The sequence below is a fragment of the Schistocerca cancellata genome, chromosome 3 (genome assembly GCF_023864275.1).
Source record: "Schistocerca cancellata isolate TAMUIC-IGC-003103 chromosome 3, iqSchCanc2.1, whole genome shotgun sequence".
NCBI classification, from domain to species: Eukaryota; Metazoa; Arthropoda; class Insecta; order Orthoptera; family Acrididae; genus Schistocerca; species Schistocerca cancellata.
Window position 1 is genome coordinate 767,237,663 of NC_064628.1, and position 21,159 is coordinate 767,258,821.

The window sequence follows — 21,159 nt, forward strand, 5'->3', positions numbered from 1 at the left end:
GTACAGGTGCCAAACTGCAAATGTTTTAAACTTAGATACACAGTTAGATCAGGTACCAATGAAACTTACTAAAAACACCAGCAAAGTAATTATGACTTGAATTTTCCTATTGATTCCATCCCTGATAGTGCTGATCAACGGTATCTAGTGTTACTGATAATGATCTTTAGTTTGATTCCCATAGTATCACATTTACAACAAGAATAGTAGAACATAGTGCGACAGAAATAAATGATTTATTTTTAAATTCAAAGACCCCAATGGTTCATCTGACAGTGGTGGTCAAATGTCAGCAATAAAGTATCCCCACCAACCACATTTCACTAAGGAGAAAAATATATGCAATGTGGTTAGAGCCTCCCAGCACGTAGATCGTTCGCCTGATGCAAGTCTTTTGAGTTGACACCACTTCGGCAAATTGTGTGATGATGGGAGTGAGATGATGATGAGAAGGACAACATAACACCCAGTCCCTGAACAGAAAAAATTTCCAACTCAGCCAGGAATCGAACCCGGGCCATTAGGTACAACATTATGACACATCATGGTGACCACTCAGTTACAATGGGCAGATAGAAAAATATATGATTTCACATGATTATCAACAATGACCCTATTACATTGTTCAGAGGGAATGTAAGGGATGAACAATGGGAAGAAGTTTACCAAGGGCACACAGCAGATGACAAATTTAATTCTTATCTAAAAATATTTGTGGTGTCACCGCCAGACACCACACTTGCTAGGTGGTAGCTTTAAATCGGCCGCGGTCCATTAGTACATGTCAGACCCGCGTGTCGCCACTGTCAGTACTTGCAGACCTAGCGCCACCACATGGCAGGTCTAGAAAGACGGACTAGCACTCGCCCCAGTTGTACGACGACTTTGCTAGCGACTACACTGACAAAGCCTTTCTCTCATTTGCCGAGAGACCGTTAGAATAGCCTTCAGCTAAGTCCATGACTACGACCTAGCAAGGCGCCATTAGCCTTACAGTGCTTGTATAACCAATAGTGATGTACCACAATGATAATAAAGTTAAGTAAACAGACATTACGTTCTTTTCTTATTAGCATTCATTGAGCGTCCTGTTTCAGACTTCACGATATTCTGGGTGAGCTTATAGCGTGCATATTCGGCCCCCTCAAAATAACACTGTGTCGGCCCCTCTGTCGACACATCAATATTCTTACATCATTATGAATCCAGTTCTTCTTTACAGCCAGTCATAAACCTTTATTGCGAAATCTGAGGGAAAGGATAGGTAACATGTGGGATTGAAGTATCTTGTGGCAAAAGTAGAGAGTGCTTTATTTATTCCAGATATACTATTCTAATCAAGAATTAAAGGCTACTATAAGCAGCATTGCAAAATTTTTCATTGTATTATCTAAAAGCACCTTGCACAAAAACTTCAAAATTCCAAGAATAAAGTAATTTGAAGCATTATTGTGAATGAAATGAATAAATCTTAAGATAAATTATTTCCATCTCCACAATCATAGCAGCAGTGAGATAAATGATATTAAATTCAAATTATTGACTAGTAATTCATTGAGTTATTCCTGGCAATGGCTGAAAACAGAGGGACACAAATGGACTATCAGAAGCAGATCCCATCAACTTATTTAGAAGGGTATTCCATATTCCTCCACTCAACATCAGTTTTACAAATCATCTGCTAGAAAGATTACAAAAATCATTGGGTCACTGAAAAGAGCAACTCATATGATTATGATTATGATAGTATTTTAGTCAAAGTATTAAAATCTTATGCCAACTATGTAGTGCCCCCATTGAGTTACCACTATGACCAATCAATGAGGCAAAATGTATTTCTTAAAAGACTGACCTATTTGGTAGTAATATATATGGTACTTATAAAAGAGGACATAAGCAACTGACCTCTCATAGACTTCCATAAAGATTTCTCTACTGCCAAAACAATATGTGCTCTCATAAACTCAGTTTTGGTAGAACTAAATGAGACAAATTATCCTGTTTGTATTTTCTGTGATCTCTCCTAGGTCTTTAACTGTGTAGCTGTCAGGTAACATTCCAAAAGCCTTAAAAAAAAAAAAAAAAAATAAGTTGAAGAAGAAGAAGAAGAAGAAGAAGAAGAAGAAGAAAACATAGCTCTACTGAAGCTTGGGAAACCAGCAAATAAAGCTGTTAGTTATCATCCAGTTGACCTCCTGAGCTTCTGCTACAAGCTGTTAGAAAGACTCATCTTTAACAGAATCAGTCCAGAGATCCATGAAGGTACTCCCTTCAAACAAGCAGGATTCAGACCCAGCAGAAGCTGTATAAACCAAGTGCTCAGTTTAACCACAGACACAGAAGTTGGGTTCCAATAATGACTTAAAACATCAATAACTTTTGTTGATCTTACAGCTGCCTATGGTACAACATGGGAACATGGACTCCTATACAAACTCACAAGTGTTATACTATGCCAAACCCTAACTAGGCTCATAAACAACTTGTTGTCTGAGAGATAATTCTAAGTTGTCATTGGCAATCCATTAAGCAGACAAGAAATTTAGTAATGGTCTTCTTTAAGGTGCAGTTTTGTCACCAGTTCTATTCAATTAATATTCATCTGATCTCTCTGAAACACAATTGAAGAAGTTCATATGTGTAGAAAATTTGCTTTTGGCCACTCAACAAAGAAGTATTGAAGATGGTGAACAGATACTCCCTGCAGATCTATGTACAATGCATGATTACTTCAGAAAGTGGAGATTAAACACTAAATCAAATGCAGACCAAAGTCAGTTCTTTCGTCTTAACAATAGAATGGCGAATGCAAAGTTACATGTCACTTATAATGGTCAAGTCCTTCACCACCAAGACTTCCCAGAATATCTAGGAATAACTCTTGACAGAACCTTGTTGTACAAGAAACACATGCAGGGGACAGTTAAAATAATGTGGACACCTGTACTTACATGGGAATGATTTACTAATAAGGGATTGGACCCCTATTTTCTCATAATAAAACTGGGATTCTTCTTGGAATACTGGTGTATAATGATTGAATAGTCTCCAGTGGAATGTTATGCCACTCTTCAATCAGAACCTGTTCTAACTCCTGTAGTGACAAGGGAAGTGGAAATTTGCTCTAGAGACTGCATCCCAATACCTCCCACAAGGGTTCAATAATGTTCAAGTTCGGGGACTCTGCTAGCCAGAGAAGACACTGCACATCAGTTGCATGCTCCTAATACAACTGGCTGTGTGAATGGGTGCATTATCACTTGAAATATGCCATCATTGTTTGGGAACAACATCTGAATCATGGGGTGCACCTGATCACCTAAAATGTTCACATAACCATTGGCAGTAACACGGCCTTCGAGCATAATGATGGGACCAGTAGAATACTCTGATATGGCTGACCACACCATCACACTTTCACATCCAAGCTTAACCACTGGAATCAAGCAATTAGGATTGTAGGTTTCTTTTGGCATTCTTCAGCTGTAAACCTGGTCTGATGTTGGAAATAACGAAATTGCTGACTCGTCAGACCACATGACATGTTTCCACTGCTAAGCTGTCCAGGATTTATGCTCCTGACACCATGTTTTACGCTTTTTGTGTTTGTTTTCATCACTAATGGTTTAGCACTGTAGCCCATCCATGAATATTCACCTGATCACCTAAAATGTTCACATAACCATTGGCTGTAACATGGCCTTCGAGCATAATCCATGGAGTTTTTTGTGGACAGTGTAAATAGATATGGAGTCTCAGAGATGGCTACTGAGCTCTGAAGTCACTTCAGCCACCATAGCTTTGTGTTAGCATATGGCAGTCTCTGTCATTTATTTTTATTTCTGCCCACTATTATGTTTAGATGATGATGTCTTTCCAAGTTTTGTGTAGGCTGCCATGATTGTTGAAACAGTTGCTCTTGAAACATTCAGTAAGTTGGCTCTCTGAGTTACTGGTGCTCCATCTAATTGGGCCCCCACAATTTGTCCTCTTTGGAACTCTGTTAGGTCTTTCATTGCTCGTCAACCTCAGCCTCTGAATGCAAATACAAAGTGTGTACTACTCATAAAAACCTGCACTGATGCCTTGTCCATAATGAACACACACAGTCCAGCACAACACATGCTTTACCTGTTTTGTTGACCATCAAACACAACCATCCCATTGCTACCACTGTTCATATTATTTTGCCAATCCCCTGTAGTAAACACCACAGTAAATATGAGTTCACGTTATACAGAAGCTGAGTGGTGTCTCAGGGTATGCAAAAACTACATACCACACTGTGATATTCTCCCTTAGAACTCATCTACTCTGCTGCAAAATACTATGCCCCAGTGGCTTAATATTACATAAGTGAGAAAAAACAATGTACAGCTAAAATCAGCAATGAAGACAATCGCAGGCTCCATAGTATCAACTCCTCTTCACTGGTTACCACTCCTAAGCCATATTGTGCCACCATATCTCTAAAGACGGAACTCCTTTCTCAAGGAGTATGAAAAATTAATCAAGATTCTTCAGCTCCCAATCTACTCTCATGTACCTACACTTTGAATGAGCCAATTAAAATCTAGGCAGTTACCTATCATATTGACAGAATCACTGCCAGCAATGGATTTCAACTTGAGCGGAAAGTAATTAGATATGCGGAATAAGATTACTGATCAGAAATATCAGACTCTCTTAAGACCTGGCACAAGACCCAACTGGCATGGAATTACCACAATGCACTTGGAAAACAATTAAGAGGATTCGTACAGGCCATGGAATCTGTGCAGCAAGCTTCCCCCAATGGGAAAGGCTTCATCTTCTCAGTGTAACTGCAGCAATGAACATCAAACCATCAAACCTGTTGTAACAAGCTGTAGCAAACAAGCTTACGCTAGAAGTTTAGAAGATTTCTTCAAAGTGACACAAGCAGCTCTTGAATAAATTGAAAATTTAGACATTAGTTTGTAGTTTTAGTTGTTTAATTCCATTTATTTTCCAAAATTATTAAATTCATTAATGTTAGTTGCAGATCAGTTTGTATTGCCATATGATAAATAAATAATGATAAAATTTAGAATTCTTTTTTTCCTATCATGGATTGAGTCATAGCTTAACAACAGGAAACAGGCTGTCACATTACAAAATGATAACACAGGAATAAGACTACATATGGTGGGTAAACATTAAGACTAATGTACTACAAGGTCTGATGCTTGGTCTTGTCCATTCTTGACCTATATAAATGATTTATGGGGAGCACTGGAGGACTCTTGAATACATGTGACGTTTGCTGCCAACAGTGAAACACAGCTTAAACACATCAATGCAAGAGACAGCTAGAGAATAATTTCACAGGTTTACAGCTGGTTCATAGCAAACAGTTTAATCTTATGAAGAGTCACATTATGAACTACCAAACACAGCAAAATTATTTACATGTACCAGATAATGGAAAGCCAAGACTGAAATATCAACAATGTTGTGAAAAGGACAGATTGCTACTTAATCTAAGGATGGCATGTTAAGTTGTTAAGTTGTTGTCGTCATTGTTTTTGTGGTCTTTAGTCCTGAGACTGGTTTGATACAGCTCTCCATGCTACTCTGTCCTGTGCAAGGTTCTTCATCTCCTCTACTTACTGCAACCTACATCCTCCTGAATCTGCTAAGTGTATTCATCTCTTGGTCTCCCTCTACAATTTTTACCCTCCACGCTGCCCTCCAATGCTAAATTTGTGATCCCTTGATGCCTCAGAACATGTCCTACCAACCGATCCCTTCTTCTTGTCAAGTTGTGCCACAAACTCCTCTTCTCCCCATACCTATTCAATACCTCCTCATTAGTTATGTGATCTACCCATCTAATATTCAGCATTCTTCTGTAGCACCACATTTTGAAAGCTTCTATTCTCTTCTTGTCCAAACTATTTATTGCCCATGTTTCACTTCCATACATGGCTACACTCCATACAAATACTTTCAGAAAGGACTTCCTGACACTTAAATCTATACTCGATGTTAACAAATTTCTGTTCTTCAGAAACACTTTCCTTACCATTTCCAGTCTACATTTTATATCCTCTCTACTTCAACCATCATCAGTTATTTTGCTCCCCAAATAGCAAAACTCCTTTACTACTTTAAGTGTCTCACTTCCTAATCTAATTCCCTCAGCATCACCCAGTTTAATTTGACTGCATTCCATTATCCTTGTTTTGCTTTTGTTGATTTTCATCTTATATCCTCCTTTCAAGACACTGTCCATTCCATTCAACTGCTCTTCCAAGTCCTTTGCTGTCTCTGACAGAATTACAATGTCATCGGCGAAACTCAAAGTTTTTATTTCTTCTTCATGGATTTTAATACCTACTCCGAATTTTTCTTTTGTTTCCTTTACTGCTTGCTCAATATACAGATTGAATAACATCGGGGAGAGGCTACAACCCTGTCTCACTCCCTAACCACTGCTTCCCTTTCATGCCACTTGATTCTTATAACTGCCATCTGGTTTCTGTACAAATTGTAAATAGCCTTTCACTCCCTGTATTTTACCCCTGCCACCTTTAGAATTTGAAAGAGAGTATTTCAGTTAACATTGTCAAAAGCTTTCTCTAAGTCTACAAATACTAGAAACGTAGGTTTGCCTTTCCTTAATCTTTCCTCTAAAATAAGTCGTAAGGTCAGTATTGCCTCACATTTCTATGGAATCCAAACTAATCTTCCCCGAGGTCGGCTTCTACCAGTTTTTCCATTTGTCTGTAAAGAATTCACGTTAGTATTTTGCAGCTGTGATTTATTAAACTGATAGTTCGATGATTTTCACATCTGCCAACACCTGCTTTCTTTTGGATTGGGATTATTATATTCTTCTTGAATTCTGAGGGTATTTCGCCTGTCTCATACACCTTGCTCACCAGATGGTAGAGTTTTGTCATGACTGGCTCTCCCAAGGCTGTCAGTAGTTCTACTAGACAGTTGTCTACTCCTGGGGCCTTGTTTCGACTCAGGTCTTTCAGTGCTCTGTCAAACTCTTCACGCAGTATCGTATCTCCCATTTCAGCTTCATCTACATCCTCTTCCATTTCCATAATATTGTTCTCAAGTACATTGCCCTTGTAGAGACCCTCTATATACTCCTTCCACCTTTCTGCTTTCCCTTCTTTGCTTAGAACTGGGTTTCCATCTGAGCTCTTGATATACAAGTGGTTCTCTTCTCTGCAATGGTTTCTTTAATTTTCTTGTAGGCAGTATCTATATTACCCCTATTGAGATAAACCTCTACATCCTTACATTTGTCCTCCAGCCATCCCTGCTTAGCCATTTTGCACTTCCTGTTTATCTTATTTTTGAGACGTTTGTATTCCTTTTTGCCTATTTCATTTACTGCATTTTTATATTTTCTCCTTTCATCAATTAAATTCAATATTTCTTCTGTTACCCAAGGATTTCTACTAGCCCTCATCTTTTTACCTACTTGATCCTCATCTGCCTGCGCTACTTCATCCATCAGAGCTACCCATTCTTCTTCTGATGTATTTCCTTCCCCCAATTCCTGTCAATTGTTCCCTTATGCTCTCCCTGAAACTCTGTACAACCTCTGGTTTAGTCACTTTATCCAGGTCCCATCTTCTTAAGGTCCCACCTTTTTGCAGTTTCTTCAGTTTTAATCTACAGTTCATAACCAATAGATTGTGGTCAGCATCCACATCTGCCCCTGGAAATGTCTTACAATTTATTATCTGGTTCCTAAATATCTGTTTTACCATTATACACTCCTGGAAATGGAAAAAAGAACACATTGACACCGGTGTGTCAGACCCACCATACTTGCTCCGGACACTGCGAGAGGGCTGTACAAGCAATGATCACACGCACGGCACAGCGGACACACCAGGAACCGCGGTGTTGGCCATCGAATGGCGCTAGCTGCGCAGCATTTGTGCACCGCCGCCGTCAGTGTCAGCCAGTTTGCCGTGGCATATGGAGTTCCATCGCAGTCTTTAACAATGGTAGCATGCCGCGACAGCGTGGACGTGAACTGTATGTGCAGTTGACGGACTTTGAGCGAGGGCGTATAGTGGGCATGTGGGAGGCAGCGATGCACGGATGCACGCCAAGACCGTAGGATCCTACGCAGTGCCGTAGGGGACTGCACCGCCACTTCCCAGCAAATTAGGGACACTGTTGCTCCTGGGGTATCGGCGAGGACCATTCACAACCGTCTCCATGAAGCTGGGCTACGGTCCTGCACACCGTTAGGCCGTCTTCCGCTCACGCCCCAACATGGTGCAGCCCGCCTCCAGTGGTGTCGCGACAGGCGTGAATGGAGGGACGAATGGAGACGTGTCGTCTTCAGCGATGAGAGTCGCTTCTGCCTTGGTGCCAATGATGGTTGTATGCGTGTTTGGCGCTGTGCAGGTGAGCGCCACAATCAGGACTGCATACGACTGAGGCACACAGGGCCAACACCCGGAATCATGGTGTGGGTAGCGATCTCCTACACTGGCCGTACACCACTGGTGATCGTCGAGGGGACACTGAATAGTGCACGGTACATCCAAACCGTCATCGAACCCATCGTTCTACCATTCCTAGACCGACAAGGGATCTTGCTGTTCCAACAGGACAATGCACGTCCGCATGTATCCCGTGCCACCCAACATGCTCTAGAAGGTGTAAGTCAACTACCCTGGCCAGCAAGATCTCCGGATCTGTCCCCCATTGAGCATGTTTGGGACTGGATGAAGCGTCGTCTCACGCGGTCTGCACGTCCAGCACGAACACTGGTCCAACTGAGGCGCCAGGTGGAAATGGCATGGCAAGCCGTTCCACAGGACTACATCCAGCATCTCTACGATCGTCTCCATGGGAGAATAGCAGCCTGCATTGCTGCGAAAGGTGGATATACACTGTACTAGTGCCGACATTGTGCATGCTCTGTTGCCTGTGTCTATGTGCCTGTGGTTCTGTCAGTGTGATCATGTGATGTATCTGACCCCAGGAATGTGTCAATAAAGTTTCCCCTTCCTGGGGCAATGAATTCACGGTGTTCTTATTTCAATTTCCAGGAGTGTATAATCTATCTGATACCTTCTAGTATCTCCAGGATTCTTCCATGTATACAGGCACAAGAAAGGCTGTTACATGAACACTTTTGGCCAAAGTCTACACCAAAAAAGAAAAACATACACACATTCACAGAAGGAAGCACACCTCACAGACACATGACCACTATCTCCAGCCTGTGCAGCTATAATGCAAATGAAATGTATTGAATGAGAGCAACAACCCAGAGTGGGGGGAAAGGGGGTAGGGGTGCACAGTCCCAGCTGGGGGAACAAGAACCAGCACTGCCTGGCAGAGTGTGCAGGGAGTAGAGGTGGCAGGAAAAGGCTGCCAAGCACAGTGTCAAGAGGCTATGGAGGAGTGAAGGGGGTGGGGGAGGGGTGGAAGAAATCAATGAGCAGAAAGAAAAGGACAAATTAGCAGAGAAGGATAGAAGACTAGCAGGTATGCTGGCAGAGACTAGCACACAATGAGGGTGAGAGGACATTAACTGGAAGAAAATGACAGGATGGAGGGGTCATAAACAATTGAGTGGAGAGTGGAGACAGTAGGTTGAAACTGGGATGATTTTAGGAGTGAAGAACATGTTGTAAGGAAAACTTCCCACTGAGCAGTTCAGAAAGGCTGGTGGTGGAGGGGAGGATCCAGATAAACTGGGCTGTGATACAGCCATTGAAATAAAGCATGTTATGTTCAGCTCCATGTTGAACCACAGGTGGTCCAATTTGCTCTTGGTCAAAGTTTGTTGGTTCACTCTGCTCATGACCACATTTTTTTGGTGGCCATTCACATTAGTGGACAGATGGTTGGTCATCGTACCAATATAAATAGCTAAGCAATCATTGCAGCAGAAGTGGTATATGATACAGCTACTTTCACAGGTGATCCTGCTTCTGATGGGGTAGGATAAGCCTGTGACATGACTGCAACAAGAAGTGCTGTGTTGATGGAATGGGCAGGACTTGCACTTGGGTCTTCCACAGGGATGTGATCTCTGTGGCAAGGGGTTGGGACTGGGAGTGGCATTTGGATGGACCAGGAGGTTATGAAGATTGGGTGGGTGATGGAATGCCAATTTAAGAGGTGTGGGTAAGATATTGTGTAAGATCTTACTAATTTCAGAACATGATGATGCAGTGTGTGGTGACTGGGTGATGGTGGCAGTGCTCCTTTGTCGTTGATTCTTGAGTATGGTGGGAGGATTGGTTTGTATGAGGATGTGGCACAAGAAATCTGTTCCCAAACCTCTGGTCTGGTTCAGGTCAACTGATGACAGCTTAAGGATCTGAAGTTAGAGCAGGATAATCGATCCTCATTTCTTCCACAACCTCAACACCTTCTCTCCCATCCAGTTCACTTGGTTCTCCTCAACCCAGTGTTCCACCTTCCTGGATGTTGACATCCTCCTCTCTGATGGCTCCATCCACACCTCTGTGCTCATTAAACCCATCAACCACCAACAGCTGCCATACCTTCCACACCAAAAAACCCTCCCATACAGCCTGGCCACCACGATATGGCATGTCTGCAATGATGGGAGCTTCCTTGTCCAGTAAGCTGAAGGCCTCTAAAAGGCCTTCATAGTCAGGCAATTATTACTCCCCACCCCTCCTTTTCCCCACAAAGCTAGACCACAAACAGATATCTCATGTCACAGTCTCTCACACCACAAATCCTACCACCACCCTGAAGAATCGGCTGCAGAGGAGCATTCCCTTTGTCACCCAACACCACCCCAGACTGGAAGAGCTCAACCACCTCCTTCGTCAAGGCTCTGATTATATAACATCATGCTTTGAAATTAGGGACATCCTAATCAAGTTCATTCCCACCTCTTCTAAAGTGACATTCTGTCACCCATTGAATCTCCACAACTTCCTAGCCCATCCCAATGCCACTTCCAGTCCTGACCACTTATATCCCTGCTCAATCCACCCACACAGAATTTCCTGGTGCAGTCCTGTCACAGGTGTATACTAATCGATCAGAGGCTGGGCCACCTGAGAATGCAGCTATGCTGGAATCACTGCTTAGCTGTTCATATTGGTGTGACTACCAATCAACCGTCCACCAGGATGAATGGTCACTGACAAACTGTCCTCAGGAGCAAAGTGAACTGGCAAACTGTGACAAAGAGCAAAGTGCGACTCAACATGGAGATGAGCATAACATGCTTTATTTCAATGGCTGCTTCACAATCCTGGGCATCTGGACCCTCTCTTACACCACCAGCTTTTGTGAACTGCTCAGATGATAATTATCCTTGGAATGCATTCTCCACTTCTGAAATCATCCCGTTCTCAGCCTACTGTCCCCCCACTATCCACCCAACTATTTACATCCCTTCTGACCTGTCACTTCCTCCCAATTCTTGTCCGCTCACCCTCATTGGGTGCTGCTCTCTGCCAGCACACCCACCAATCTCTTTCTCTTCTCTGCTTCTTGCTCCTCTCCTTTCCACTTCCAGATTTCCCTCCCCTCCCTCCCCCACAACATCCCAACATTGCACTTGGTAGCCTTTCCAGCCATCTCTAGTCCCTGCACTTTCCACCAGGTAGCACTGGATCCTCTTCTCCTACCCATCCCCCTGCATGACTAAAAGCTTTTATGTAACAGCCTTTTTATTGTGCCTGCCTGCAACTCAACTTTATGATGAGTACAGAAGTAATCAATGAGCCCATGCTGGATAAGAAATAAACAAGTCACTAAAGTTCATTAAACATATGCTTGACATATCAGATTTTTTCTGAAGTATTCTGCTGTGTTTTGACATAAGTTCTGCACTAATTTTAGGCAACAAGGCTTGCTGTTAACAGATGACTATTGATGAAATTTGGGTGGCTCCAGTTCAGCAACCTCTGGTTGGTAGTAGCCATTTTCAGTCATTAAAGTCAAGTTCTTATGGCTCATTGCCGCTGCAGTGACTGAATACTCATCCACATCATGTTGCCCACTCAGTATGCCAATCATGGGGTTCCATGCCTTGTGAAGGCCAAATTGGCTATCTGGTTATCAGGTTCCTGTCAAATTGGATTTGTACTGGTTCTTTAACTACACTGACTGGTGTGAAAGATGAGTGTTTGGGATGTTTCCTGTAATTACTGACATGGGTAGTTTTGACACAGAGTTCTGGAATGACGGAGTTATGTGCTTGTGGTGATTCTCCTCAAGTGTGAGTACACCTCACCCCTGTACACATTTGTTCCATTTTAGGATTCAGCTAATTTTCTTCAATGTATTGCCCATGTGGGTGACATACACACACACACACACACACACACACACACACACACACACACACACACGCACGTACGTACGTGCAGTCTCAGGCAACTGAGGCTGCACTGTGAGCATCAGCACCAGTGCATGATGGGAGTGGCAACTGGGTAGGGGTAAGGAGAAGGCTGAGGTGGGAACGGGGAGGTATAATAGTGTAGGGGTGGCAGACAGTGCAGTGCTGCTGGGGAGCATGCAGGGATGACGTGGAGAGAGGGTGGGCAGCTATTTGCAGTTGGGAGGTTAGACGGAGGGAGGGGAGAGGTGGGGAGCAGTGGGGCAGAGGAAAATGAGAGAAGTAAAATGATTGGGTGTGATTGTGAAATGAGGAATGTGTAGTGCTGGAAGGGGAACAGAGAAGGGGCTGCATGGGTGATGACAATGACTAATAAAGGTTGAGGTCGGGAATGTAGGATATATCGTAGGGAAGGTCCCCACCTGTGCAATTCAAGAAAGCAGGTGGTGTTGGGAAGGATCTATATGGCACAAGCTGTGAAGCAGTCATTGAAATGAGGGATGTCATATTTGGCAGCGAGCTCAGCAACAAGGTGGTCCACTTGTTTCTTGCCCACAGTCTCGATTCATGCGGACAGGCAGCATGTCGGTTGTCACGCCCACATAGAATGCAGCACAGTGGATGCAGCTTAGCTTGTAGATCACATGACTGATTTCACAAGCAGCCCTGCCTTTGATGAGATAGGTGATGTTTGTGACTGGACTGGAAAGGTGGTGGAGGCAGGATGTATGGGACAGGTCTTGCATCTAGGTTTATTACATGGGTATGAGCCATGACATAAGGGAGATGTGCAGGGATGGATGAGTATTGTGTAGGTCTGGTGGACTGCAGAATACCAGTGTGGGAGGGTTGGAAAGGATAGCGGGCAGGGCATCTCTCATTTCATAGCACAATAAGAGGTAGTCAAAACCCTGGCGGAGAATGTAATTCAGTTGCTCCAGTGCTGGGTGGTACTAAGCTGTGAGGGGAATGCTTCTCTGTGGTGAGATGGTGGGACTTTGTTTGGGAGGTGGTGGGAGACTGGAAAGATAAGGCACTGGAGATTTGTTTTTGTAGAAGGTCAGGAGGATAATTACAGTCTGTGAAGGCTTCAGTGAGACCTCCGCTATATTTTGAGAGAGACCGCTCGTCACTGCAGATGCGATGACCGTGTGTGGCTAAACTGTATGGATGGGACCTCTTGGTATGGAATAGGTGGCAGCTGTCAGTGTGGAGGTATAGTTGGTGGTTAGTATGTTTGATATGGATCAAGGTACTGATGTAGCCATCTTTGAGGTGTAGGTCAACACACAGGAAGGTAGCTGGTTGAGTTGATCAGAACCAGGCTAAGCAAATGGGGGGAAGTAGTTGAGGCTCTGGAGGAATGTGGATAAGGTGTCCTCACCCTTGATCCAGATTGCAAAGATGTCATCAATGAATCTGAACCAGGTGAGGGGTTTATGATTCTGGGTGTTTAGGAAGGATTCCCCTAGATGGTTCTTGAATAGGTTGGCATAGGATGGCGCCATGCAGGTGCTCACAGCCATGCCTTGGAACTGTCTGTAGATAATGCCTTCAAAAGATATGTAATTGTGGGCGAGTATATAGATGGTTAGGGCAAATAGGAAGGAGGTTGTTGGTTTGGAATCCGAGCGGTGAGGCCATGGGCATTAGGGATGTTATTATAAAGGGAGGTGGCATCAATAGTGATGAGCAGGGCACTGTGGGGTATAGGGACAGGAACTGTGGACAGTTGGTGGAGGAAATGGTTGGTATCTTTTATATAAGATGGTAGGTTGTGGGTTATAGGTTGAAGGTTTTGGTTTACAAAAGCAGGGATTCGGTCAGTGGAAGCACAGTAACCAGCCACAATGGGGCATCCTGGGTGGTTGGGTTTATGGACTTTAGGAAACATGTAGAAGGTAGAAGTGTGGGGAGTGGTAGGGGTGAGCAGAGAGATGGACTCTGGGCAGAGGTTCTGTGAAGGGCCTAAGGATTTGAGGAGTACTGAAGATCCTGGTGGATTTCTGGAATGGGGTCACTGTAGCAAGGTATGTAGGTTGATGTATCTGACAGCTGGCAGAGTCCTTCTGCCAGCTAATCCTTGCAGTTCAAAACAACAATGGTGGAGCCTTTGTCCAAAGGTAGGATTATAAGACCGGGATCAGTTTTTAGATGGTGGACTGTGGTTGTTTCTGTGGATGTAAGGTTAGTTTGCACATTGAGGGCTTTGGGAAATGACGATGAGGCAATGTTCACGGTCAAGAAATTCTGGAAAGTTAACAGGGAGTTATTTGGTGGCAGTGTGGGTGGATGGAGTAGTGAACTGAGTTAGGCAGGTTTCAACCTTGGTCTTTGGTTGAGGCTGACTGGTAGTATTGGTGGTAGAAAAGTGTGACAGAGAGGAGGAGAGAAGGTCTTTAACAAGTCGTGCATGATTGAATTTGGGAGTGGGGCAAATGTTGAGGTCTTAGGAAATTTCTGTGAGGCTAGGGCTTCTGGAGGAATTGTTTTTTTCTTTTAAACTGTTTGGGACTCCATATATCTTACCTAATGCTGCTGAATCTAAGCTTGCTGAATACTTATCTCCACTTTGAATCCTAGACAAAGTGACAATTATTTTGTGTGTTCTGTAGTTTTTGTGTACATCACAGTTCAGCTGAAACTAATTTTATTGTCAGTAACAACAACTATTAAGGAGTAAATATATTGGGAAATGAGTGTAAGAACTCCAAGGCCTTTGGCTTTTGCAGGATACGTGGTTATCCACTTTACGAACTATTCCTACTGCTCACTCCTGCCAAATAAATGCATTATATATTTTCAATGTATAGCCTAAGAAGTTAATTTTATAATACAGAAATAAAGAAAAGCTTTGTATATGTGTTATTGAGCACTTTATGTTCCTTTTTTCCCTGTTCATTTCAATGCACTAAAATGAAATACAATTAAAAAAAAAAAAGACCAATAAATGCCATACAAATAGCATTCATATTGTCCAAGTCATATCTATATGAAGAAAATTTAAAAATCATACCTTTTGGAGATGACAAATTTTCTTTTTCTACAGTAATAAAAGAAGTCATAAGTTTTTCATCATGGCTAGATGTGATGACGAGCATGCATTCCCAAGATCCATAATCAACATCTTCAGGTTTAAAAATAGTTATACCACATTCATTATTCTTTATACCATCTCCAAAATAAACATATCTGTTATTTCCAACCCCTTCTGTCATTCTGTAGCCAGCCTGTAAAATAACAGGAAAAAGGGCAAATTAATAATATAAAGAGACTAATACCAGATTTGTATTGAACTATTTGATACAGATTCGTAGTTCACAATACATTTTTGCTGATGAATCATTTGATAGGTCTAGACCATTGTTGCCACAACAGTGTTTAATTCAAGAGTAATATATTCAATTTTAATTTTTTTGACATACATAGAATTTTGTAATTGAAGTCCAAAAACTTGTTCTTCAGCTTTTGCAATAAATAAACAATATCAGGAAGAAATGAGTCATAACTGATTAATTACCATTGGCTTTTCTTTTATAACTTCTATTAATAATGATTGAAAAGTTCAAAATTGGTGAAGACAAACAAACTTCTGTTTGAAAGGCTGAAAATGATAATTTATTGTTCATTGTCTTGTATTAATTTTGCTGATTCCAGTCAAACAGGAAACTTAAATAAAAATAATTCATGAAAAGTAATAGTCTTGAAAAAAGAATGTAAAAAAAATTAGAACATATCAATTCTTCCATTTTAAATGAATTTTAATTCAAGAAAATAAAACTGTACTCTTGCTACATTTAAATTGTTGCTCCAAAACATAGTCACTGATCAGCCAGAACATTATGACCACCTATCTAATAGCCGGTATGTCCATCTTTGGTGCAGAAAATGGTGGTGATGCATTGTGGCATGGAATCAATGAGGCCTTGGTAGTTTTCCAGAGGGAGTTGGCACCATATCTGCACACACACACGTTACCTAATTCCCATGAATTCTGGGGAGGAAGGCAATGAGGTTTGATGTCACATTCAATCACACCACACATGTGTTCAATTGGGTTCAGATCTGGTGAGTTGGTGGGCCAACACATCAAGTTGAAGTCGCCACTGTGTTCCCTGAACTTGTGACAGGGTGCATTATCTTGCTGAAAAATGCCACTGCCCTCTGGAAAATTGATCATCAAGAAGGGACATACATGGTCTGCAACCAGTGTACAATACTTCTTGGTCATTATGGTGCCTTGCATGAGATCCACCGTACCCATGGCTGCCCATGTGAATGTTCCCCAGAGGTTAATGGAGCCACTGCCAGCTTGTCTCCATCCCATAGAACAGATGCCAAGGAACTGTTCTCCAGGAAGATAATAGATTTGTGCCCTCCTACCAGCATGACAGAGAAGGTATTGGGATTCATCAGATCATGCAATGCTCTGCTACTGTGCTAGTGTCCAGTGTCAATGGTCATGTACCCATTTCAGTCATAGTTGCCAATGTCATGTTAACACTGGCACATGCATGGGTTATTGGCTGCAAAGGCCCATCGTTTGGAGTGGATGGTGCACTGTGTGTGCAGACACACTTGTACTCTGATGCTAATTTCATCAAACTTCACTGCCTATGCTGTTGTAGCAGTCTGCTGAGCCTTTGAAATTCAACATCTGTAATAGGGGTGATGTCTGGATAGGGTTTCACCATGTGTTGAAGAGACTCACAATGGCACTCCTCAAACACTCAACAAGTCATGAGTAACTGAAATGCTTATTCCAGGTCTCTGGGTCATCAAAATTTGTCTTTGGCCAATCTCAGATCACGTGCCTTTCCCACTCTACACATGGACAGCACACTTACTGATACTACATGCACCGTATGTATATTTGACTAGCAGTCATTCCTCGCCAGGTGATGCTGCTGTCTCCTGGATGCATTTATATCAATAGTCAGTCAGTGGTCATAATGTTCTGGTTGGTCAGTGTATATTCACTATAAATTTGTTTTGTTTAGAAAATAGTCTGTAATTCTAGAAGATTGTTTTTATAGAAAATTCTGGCACCAAAACTGTGGCAATTTAAGTGTGGATTGGATGGAAATTTTTACACAGTTATCTCAGTTTTTTCACAGCATTCAAAAATGTGAGTTGTACATTGACTGTTTCAAACACAGTATACCTTTCTGAGGTCTTTTGTTACACAATGTCATAATGAGGAAGAAGTATTTTGTCATGTGTTATCTTTTGAAAAAGAAGTATTACTGGTCTGTGAAGTTTAGAGGTCACCAAATGCAGAAATAATAAATGAAATATTCAGAAAACAATGTTTTAATAAACACATATAAAGACATGGAAATCTCTAGACCGAAACAGCATCAACGGGCCTACAAATAAACTTCAAGTGGCCATCACTGTAGATAAGTACCAGACCTTACATCACTATAGCACACACTTTCTAAGTTATCTCTTCACGTGCTAAAATATCTGTAACTAATGCTAAAGAACACCATCAGTTTTTGAAAGTGTATCACATTTGGAATTTTGAGGTGTTATAAGCCTGATAAGCAATACATTAATGTTTGAAAGCAGGCGTAATACATGTACAATACAGTTCTATGGAAATCACTGCTTTATAATGGAAAGATCTGGTAGAATGTAAATAATTTAGGAGTGAAGATAACAACTCACTGAATAGTAGAGGCTTGACATGCACATAAACAAGACTGACAACTCTGCCAGCTTTTAGATGAATTCTTTTTCACGCATGCGCACACGCACAAATAAACAAACAAACTTGTGTATTCTGTTATTTGCAAAGTGGAAGGTCAATCTTCCATAGTCTTCACCTCTCATAAATGTTTTCCTCATTTATAACTAAGTTAATAATAATTGATATAACAATAACATAAATTCCAGGATGTAACCAATATAAATCAATAATATCAGGTATGTACACAATGTCTGTGATAATTTTAACATCAGGATGTAACCAATATAAATCGATAATATCAGGTATGTACACAATGTCTGTGATAATTTTAACATCAGGATGTAACCAATATAAATCGATAATATCAGGTATGTACACAATGTCTGTGATAATTTTAACATCAAGAAGAATACATGTGATAGAAATTAACTTTATGTCACAATTTAGATCCTCAGCAGTATACAATTGCTTGGAATTACAGCACTTTGACTGTGTCTTTGAGAATTATGTACGGCATGAACATGTCACATGCTACAATCTGTGTGTCTGTATGATGGCTTGAAATCAATGAGAGACTAAATTCCTTGGGAATATATGTCTGAACAGTTTTTATATGAGCTGAACTAACTGCTTCAGCCAGATTATAATGTGGTATTCAATAAAAATAATTAGTATAGCACCCTACACAAACATATTTTTTTATTTATATTATCTCTCTTCAGGAGTTTTGGCATTGTCATATATTTTTGAGTAGATAATCAACAATTTTTGTTGGATATTAGATGATTTTTGCTTACTCTGTATTTAGATTGTTTAATTGGCAAATTTAATAATGTCAGATAAGAATACAATAGTATGGGTCACTTCATTGTTCATGTAATATAAGGATGCAATTTTTAAAGTTTGACATTTTAATAAAAAGCACTATCCTGATTCTGAATTTATCTTGATATTAAATTACCATATTAATGTACGGAAATACTAAAGCCTTAGAAAATTTAAAAATTATAGTCTAAGGAGAGAAAACTTACATTCATGTCAGTAAAAAGAAATGCTCATAAAATGTATCTTATAAACATATCTGTGTGTAATTAAAACAAATGTAACTGATATTTTAAGAAAGAAATGAAAAGTAGCTATTATTTATAAATCATAAATATGTCAGTGGCAATGACCATGACATCTTTCGATTTTTGTTGTTTGTAAGGTGGGGACTGTATGTTAAAGTATAAATTGTATGAAAATGTTTTGTTGCTTCAACGTTGGACCAATTCAGTTGGCTACCATAGAAAGTATTTCACTTTTTTTAGGATTACTACCTCCATTACTGGGGTTGTGGACAGCTTAATATTCTTATTTTGTATATGTTTTGATAGAGTAGCAATGTTAAAGAATCCGCAGAACATCAGTAGTGTTTGCTGGAAGAATGTGAAGAACAAGTTGCCAACCAACCATATTCTAAACAAATTTCATTGACAAGTCAGGTGAATGTGGAGGCTAGCAAAGCAGTGGTATCCATCATCCTTTGCAGAAGGTTTGTCTGCTCTTTAACATATGCAGCACTGTCCTGCTGAAGCAGAGTATCCTCAAGAAGAAATATGGTGTCAGGCTCTAGAACTTCCATGGTGTGAACATCAAGATCACATGTTAATTCCATCTTCAGAGTTCAGATTGTTTGAGTCACTCTTTCTGGATGCTGCAATGTTTGCATGCACTAACATAAGTGAAACGCCCACTAAACCCGCTAGGAGCCAGAGGGTAGGGAAGGTGGTTTGGGGATTTCATAGGAATGAACTAAGAGGTTACGAAGGTTAGGTGGACGGCAGAAAGACACTCTTGGTGGAGTGGGGAGGATTTCATGAAGGATGGATCTCATTTCAGGGCAGGATTTGAGGAAGTATCCTGAGATCCATCCTTCATGAAATCCTCCCCACTCCATATATATATATATATATATATATATATATATATATATATATATATATATATATATATATATATATATTTAAAAAGAAAGATGATGAGACTTACCAAACAAAAGCGCTGGCAGGTCGATAGACACACAAACAAACACAAACATACACACAAAATCTAGCTTTCGCAACCAATGGTTGCCTCGTCAGGAAAGAGGGAAGGAGAGGGAAAGACAAAAGGATTTGGGTTTTAAGGGAGAGGGTAAGGAGTCATTCCAATCCGCTCCCGGGATTGGAATGACTCCTTACCCTCTCCCTTAAAACCCAAATCCTTTTGTCTTTCCCTCTCCTTCCCTCTTTCCTGACGAGGCAACCATTGGTTGCGAAAGCTAGATTTTGTGTGTATGTTTGTGTTTGTTTGTGTGTCTATCGACCTGCCAGCGCTTTTGTTTGGTAAGTCTCATCATCTTTCTTTCTTTTTAAATATATTTTTCCCACGTGGAACGTTTCCCTCTATTATATTCATATATATATATATATATGGTTACAATAGAAGGAAACATTCCACGAAGGAAAAATATATCTAAAAACAAAGATGATGTGACTTACCAAATGAAAGTGCTGGCAGGTCGACAGACACACAAACGAACACAAACATACACACAAAATTCAAGCTTTCGCAACAAACTGTTGCCTCATCAGGAAAGAGGGAAGGAGAGGGAAAGACGAAAGGATGTGGGTTTTAAGGGAGAGGGAATGTTTCCTTCTATTATAACAATTATATATATATATATATATATAAGCTAGGCTGAAAGCCTCAAGGCAAGGGTGGATGGATAAACATGAACAAGATGCAATACAAACAGCTGAAGGCCCACAATAAAATTTTCAAGATTTTAAAATAAATTACCATAACCTTTCAAAGCAGAAGGCCACAATGTTTAATCTTGAAAGGTAAGATTCGAAAGCTGAAGGCCCACAATTAATTTACAAAATTTTTAAAAAAATATAACCAGAAGTCTTAAGTTTTAAGTAGCTGAAACCAGACTTAAAGAAAAGACAACAAAACGATGACAACCTTTCAGCAAATATCCACTTGATGGAGTTTAAACTTACTTACATACGACACAGTAAAATCAAGAAATTTTCTTTTACCATTGGCTATGACAGATTATAAACAGACAATTAAACACCGGTGAGAA

General features: G+C 40.9%; 1 protein-coding gene across 1 annotated transcript in view; it reads right to left on the reverse strand.

The window, feature by feature from the left end:
• The window catches only part of LOC126176557 (uncharacterized), a 167,494-nt gene that overhangs the window by 113,631 nt on the left and 32,704 nt on the right, over window positions 1-21,159 (reverse strand). The window contains exon 3 of the mRNA XM_049923717.1: window positions 15,366-15,579. Coding sequence (XP_049779674.1) covers window positions 15,366-15,579 — 214 coding nt within the window. The remainder of the gene's footprint in view (window positions 1-15,365; window positions 15,580-21,159) is intronic.